This window comes from Microtus ochrogaster, chromosome 10 (genome assembly GCF_000317375.1).
Source record: "Microtus ochrogaster isolate Prairie Vole_2 chromosome 10, MicOch1.0, whole genome shotgun sequence".
Classification (NCBI taxonomy): Eukaryota; Metazoa; Chordata; class Mammalia; order Rodentia; family Cricetidae; genus Microtus; species Microtus ochrogaster.
In genome coordinates, this window is record NC_022016.1 from 21,310,229 (window position 1) to 21,316,172 (window position 5,944).

The following is a 5,944-nucleotide window of genomic DNA, read 5'->3' on the forward strand; positions in this document are numbered from 1 at the left end:
TTTTTTGAGACAGGGTCTCTATATAGCCCTGGCTGTCCTGGAACTTACTCTGTAGATCAGACTAGGCTCCAACTTAAGAAATCCGCCTGCCTCTGCTTCTAGAGTGCTGGGATTAAAGGCATGCACCACTACACTCAGCCATATTTTTTTTTTCTTGAAAAGAGGAAAAAGTTAGCGCTAGGTGCTGCTAGTGCTACAGGTGTACCTAAACATGAGCATGCCCTTAAGAACCTGCCATATTGGCTCATAGCAAAATCACTTTCATCTGAGGGCAGGAAGAGAGTGAAAAATTAGTATAGTACTACAGTGACTGTGGGTTTTTCTAGAGTTTGCTGAAGGGAGAAATATTTTGCCTTAAGCTCTATTGGCTAGGTTCTTCTTAGACTCTTAATGAATTAATTTGTGGTTATAAATATATTAACTCTATCATATTTTTAATAGCTCAGAATTCAGAACTACAAGGAAAGGTAAATGAAATTGAGAGAACATTTCAGACTTCCCAAGAGAAATGGAAAGAAGAATGCAGAAAATTTGAACATGATTTGGAGGAAAGAGACAATATAATTCAAAATTGCAATCAAGAATACGAGTTACTTATGCAGGAAAAGAACAGGCTACAAAAAACTCTACAGGTAAAATACTTCACCTAGGTGAAAGTTTCTCTGTATAATACCCACCGCAACCCACTGAGGTGGATAGTACATCAGACTACCCTTGGGCTTCCTCCCTCCCTCCCTCCCTCCCTCCTTCCCTCCCTTTTAGAGGCATTTTCACAGATCTCCTGGGTTGTGCTTCAGCGTTGTTTTAAGATGTATATTGTTTATTTTGTGAAAAGCATTTGAGATCTCTGATCCTGGTAAGTCCTTGTCTCAACTGTCTGAGGTCTTGGGTTTGATCTACATCACAAATAAATGGAAGAAACACAACAGAAATTAAACAAACAAAAGGTAACAATGATAGCCAAAAGGAAAGCAGCCATTGTTTCTTTGAAATACTGTGACAGTTAAGACACATATCCTTTTTCTTCTAGCAACATTAAAATGTAGATTTTAAAAATGTCACTTCTAGTTGGGCGGCGGTGGTGCTTGAGCTCTGTGAATCTGAGGCCAGCCTGGTCTACAGAGCAAGTTCCGGGACAGCCAGGGATACAAAGAGAAACCCTGTCTCCAGAAACCAAAACAAAATAAAAGTGGGTTCTAGATTTCAGTTTGAATATAAATAAATACAGAAAATTATGTGTTTTATAATGCCTTATGTAGAGCACATTCCATGATGAATAATGAAATGCAAAACATTTAGTTTTTACTAAGACTATATTAGTTTTGGCCTCCCCCCCCCCATTTTTTTTTACACTCCCTACAGTACAAGTGGGCTGGGGTTGAAGTTGACAAGCAGCTTAGACAGTAGATATTGAATTGAGTATATGTGCCATGATTTTGAAGTAGTTCTTTAATTTTTTTTCTTCTCCCAAGACAGGGTTTCTCTGTATAGCCCTGGCTGTCCTAAAACTCACTCTGTAGACCAGAATGGCTTCGAACTCATAGAGATCATCTGCCTCTGCCTCCTAAATGCTGGGATTAAAGGCGTGCACCACCACATTCTGGTATAATAGTTTAAACTTTTTAAAAAAGAAAAGAAAAATATAAAAATGCTCCATAGTTACCTCAAGTATCCATTATTTTTATGTGCTGTTGCATTCTTGCATGGTCTCAGGAACTTGACCTGACTGGGGAGGTATGAAAATTAAGAAAGGGCAGACCCAGGGACACAGAAAAGTTGGTATTGGGTTTTCTGGGCCCTCTGATGGAGAAGCCCCAGCGTCCTGGAAGCTCAGTGTACTTATTGCAGCTAAACAAGGAGGTGGGGTTACTGCATGTGGACAAATGTGGAGGCAGCCAGGAAGGCAGGGTTAGCCCATCTTCGCAGGCGCAGTCTCTGCAGGAGAGCAGTCTTAGGTCATACACATCTGGGGAGAAAGCTATGGTGGACGTTTTCTGTACACACTGTCAACATGGCACTTGCACCCATGGAAGGCTTTGCCATCCTTCTGAGCCTCACCTGGGATAGGCATTGCTCCCTGACATGGCTGTGCCTGTGTCAGACAACATACACCCACTCAGGCTTTTCTTGCTCCTTATATTGGATTTTCACTAAAAAATTATTTTACCACAACATTTAGTAAACGTAAAAGTTTTGGCCGGGTGGTAGTGGTGCATGCCTTTAATCCCAGGACTCAGGAGGCAGAGGCAGGCAGATCTCTGTGAGTTCAAGGCCAGCCTGGTCTATAAGAACTAGTTCCAGGATAGGCTCCAAAGTTACAGCAAAACCCTGTCTTGAGAAACCAAAAAACAAAACAAAACAAACAAAAAAAAATGTTTTATCCTATGTGTCCCCAGACAGTGTCAACTGATTTACTTTTATTTTTCTCCCTGTCAATAATCCTGACTTGTTTCTTGGTAACCACTGCATTGCTATGTCCTGGTGTTTGAATGATGGATGTATCGGTGTGCTCAGTCTGTAAGTCCTTAGGTGGACATGTGTTACTTTGCCTGAATAAAATGTCACACTAGGAAGAAAGAAGGGTTGATGGTGGCAGCATTCCTTACATCAATTAGCTTTCACTTTAAGGTATGAAATCTGGTATGATCTTTTCCACTAGTTTGTGTATCTCTGCTTTGAGTTTAGTCTGTTGTGTTTGAGCTCCCTCACACTGAGATGGATAGAGGAGTTTGGGGTTGAATAGGAGTCACTTTTTGGTCCTAGGGGTCGGGAAGCCTCAGGCTCTTGAGGCTTTCTGCTGGTGAAAGTTAAGAGGGTAATGTGTATAAATCAGATCCTTGTGGACAGGCCCCTTTTTCCTCGCAGAAACCTAGATCTTTTCTCCTCAGCCTGTAGACTAGAAAATTTATCTTCACAGAAACCTGTATTTTTTTTATTAAGGATTTGGACCTAATTAGATCTCATAAATGTAGTATATTTAGGAAAATTAAAAAGGAAAAACCTTTGAAACCACTCTTTATGTATAGAACTAGAAATTAGTTATAGTCTGGACTGAGAATTTATATTTTCAAAGTTTTAATTTTTAGAAATACTCTTTTTTTTTGAGGAGGGTTGAGACAAGGTTTCTTTGTGTAGTAGTGGCTATTCTGGAACTGGCCCTGCAGATCAGACTGGCCTCGAGCTCGCTCTTCCTTCCTTCCTTCCTTCCTTCCTTCCTTCCTTCCTTCCTTCCTTCCTTCCTTCCTTCCTTCCTTTCTTTCTTTCTTTCTTTCTTTTTTTGAGACAAGGTTTCTCTGTAGATTTTGTGGCTTTCCTGGAACTAGTTCTTGTAGACCAGGCTGGCCTTGAACTCACTAAGATAGCCTGCCTCTGATTCCCAAGTGCTGGGATTAAAGGTGTGTGCCACCATGACCTGACTCTGACTTATTGAACAACAACACCCTTTATACTTTTTTTGAAAAAAAAAAACAGATTTGCATATAAATTTTAGGGATAATACAGTTTTGATAGAAAGATATATTTTGATTTATACTTGCTGAAAGAACCCCAGTCTCAACCCCTTAGAGTTATTTTCATTTTTCACAATAAGCACTGGTCACATTATTGACTCTGTTATGAGGAATAATACAATTTATTCACAGGTAAAGATGTCCATACTAACTGGAATTCATTTTTTTCATTTTGTCCCAACCCCTCATGTTGAATTTATTTATTTCAGATTTATATTTTGATAATCAAGGTGATAGTTTTATTAAGATTTTAAGCATGAATTATTAATTTTTGAGAGCCAGTTCTTGGCTGGCCTTGAATTCTCAGTATAGACTAGGATTACTATGAACTTCTGATTATTCCGCCTCCACCTCCCAAACCCCAGATTAGAGGTATGTACCACCATGCCTGGTGTTGTGCAAACTGGGGATTGAATCCATGTCTTGAGGCATGCTAAGCATGCCAACCCCAAGATTTTAACACAGATTAAGAGTTTTTAAACAGCCTGTTAGAAGGGAGAGCCCCTTGTACGTTTAAACTAGGTTTAAAAGATAAAAGGTAAGCTTTATTGATGTACTAGTAAAGTAAGATTTTATTCACGTAAAGGAAGCGCTGGAAAAGCATCAGCAGGAGAAGAATGAGATGGAGTCTCACATCAGGGAGGCTGCATTGGAGGACTTTAGATTACAAGCAGAACAATGGGAAGCAGAACGAAGAGAGTTACAGCTTATAGTACAGGTATTTTAAAAATAATTAGTCTCTAAAATGTGTTTTTGATGCTTATGATACTAAAATTTTATTAATAGGATAATTTACTAGCTCTCTCAGGTGAAAAATAATTCTAAGTCTTTGATTTCTGGAAGGCCATGTTTCACTTGTAGTGACATGACCGTAGGGAAGCTGTTGCAAATAGGGATCATGATTATGACAGTTGGATAGCTTCATTGCAGGGTGTGTATGACTTCTAGGTCTTTAGTTTTGAGATAGGATCTCACGTAGACCAAGCTGGACTTAAACTTGTTGCATATCTCTTGTTATTCCTGAATTTCTCCTGGTTCTCCTGTGTCCACCTCCTGAGTGCTGGGATTTTCAGCATGAGGCATCATGCTTACTAAAAGTAGGTGTTTTTTTTTTTAAATATACTTTTATTAGGATATATTAAGCATACAAAATAATTTTTGGGGGGAGCGGTTTCGAGACAGGATTTCTGTGTGTAATAGTCCTGGCTGTTCTGGAACTCTCTTTGTAGGCCAGGCTGACCTCAAACTCAGAGATCCATCTGGCTCCGCCTTTCAAGTGCTAGGATTAAAGGCTTGCACCATGGCTGGGTCAGTAATGGGCTTGTTATTATGATATTTTCATACATGAGTATAGTGTATTTGATCATCTGCACTCTTATTACCCCCGTTGCTCCCCTTTACTTCTCATCCATTTCTTCTTCCCAACAGTTCCTTTCTACTTTCCTGTCTTTTGGGGGGTTGCCCACATGAGCATGGATGGGGATTAGTGATGGCAGGAGCCGCTCAGCAGTGGCTGTACCACAGAAGATGATGTCTTCTTCCCTACAACCATGAACTGCCTATAGATGTTCAGAGAGGGGCGGGTCCTCACCAGGACCTCCTCCTAGCATCCACTAACTGCCTACAAATCCTTAGGGATGGGTGTGGCCTCAAGAGCCTCTTCCCCTGTCCATGTCAGTTTGTTCACAGGTGAAATCTTGCGCAGGTCTTGTACAAGTAAGGTCAGCTGCTGAGACTTGAGAGTGTGAAGGCTGTGGCAGCCTGGAGGACAGTTCCACAGCCCTCCTCAGTCTGCCAGGGCTTATGTTCTTTCCCTCTTTGTGTTCCATGCACCTTGGAGTGGGTGATAAGTTCCACTTAGGCTGAGCACTTGACAGTCACTTGTTCTTTTTCTTTTTGAAGGATTTAATCTATGGGCATAAATGTAAATATTTAGGGTGTTTTGTTTTATTTTATTCTGTTTTGAGACCAGGTCTTGCAATATTATGTAACTCTGGCTGTCCTGGAACTCACTATGTAGAACAGGCCTGCCTCTGCCTCTTAAGTGCTGGGATTAAAGACATGCATAATTACACTCAGTTGCAAACATAAATATTGAGGAAGGAATTTTTTGATTATTAAAATTTTTATCATAAAGAGCTTTCAACTTAAAAAAATATCTGAGTTCAAGGCCGTCTCCAGAATGAGTTCCAGGATGGCCAGGGCTATACCGAGAAACCCTGTTTCTAAAAACAAACAAACAAACAAACAAACAAACAAACAAACAAACACCATCCAGTGAGATTAGCCAGACCCAAAGCTTATACGTGCCAGTGAATTTATATACAGTTAGAATGGCTGTTCTGAAGCTGTGGTGCTTCATATTACATTTTACACTTTACTGTCAGTTATGTTTTTACACACACACACACACACACACACACACACACACACAC

At 40.2% G+C, this 5,944-nt stretch overlaps 1 protein-coding gene across 1 annotated transcript in view; it reads left to right on the forward strand.

Moving 5' to 3' along the window:
• The window catches only part of Ccdc171 (coiled-coil domain containing 171), a 351,463-nt gene that overhangs the window by 33,198 nt on the left and 312,321 nt on the right, over positions 1-5,944 (forward strand). Inside the window, exons 5-6 of the mRNA XM_005352686.2 lie at positions 442-632; positions 4,096-4,227. Of these exons, the coding sequence (XP_005352743.1) occupies positions 442-632; positions 4,096-4,227 (323 nt within the window). The remainder of the gene's footprint in view (positions 1-441; positions 633-4,095; positions 4,228-5,944) is intronic.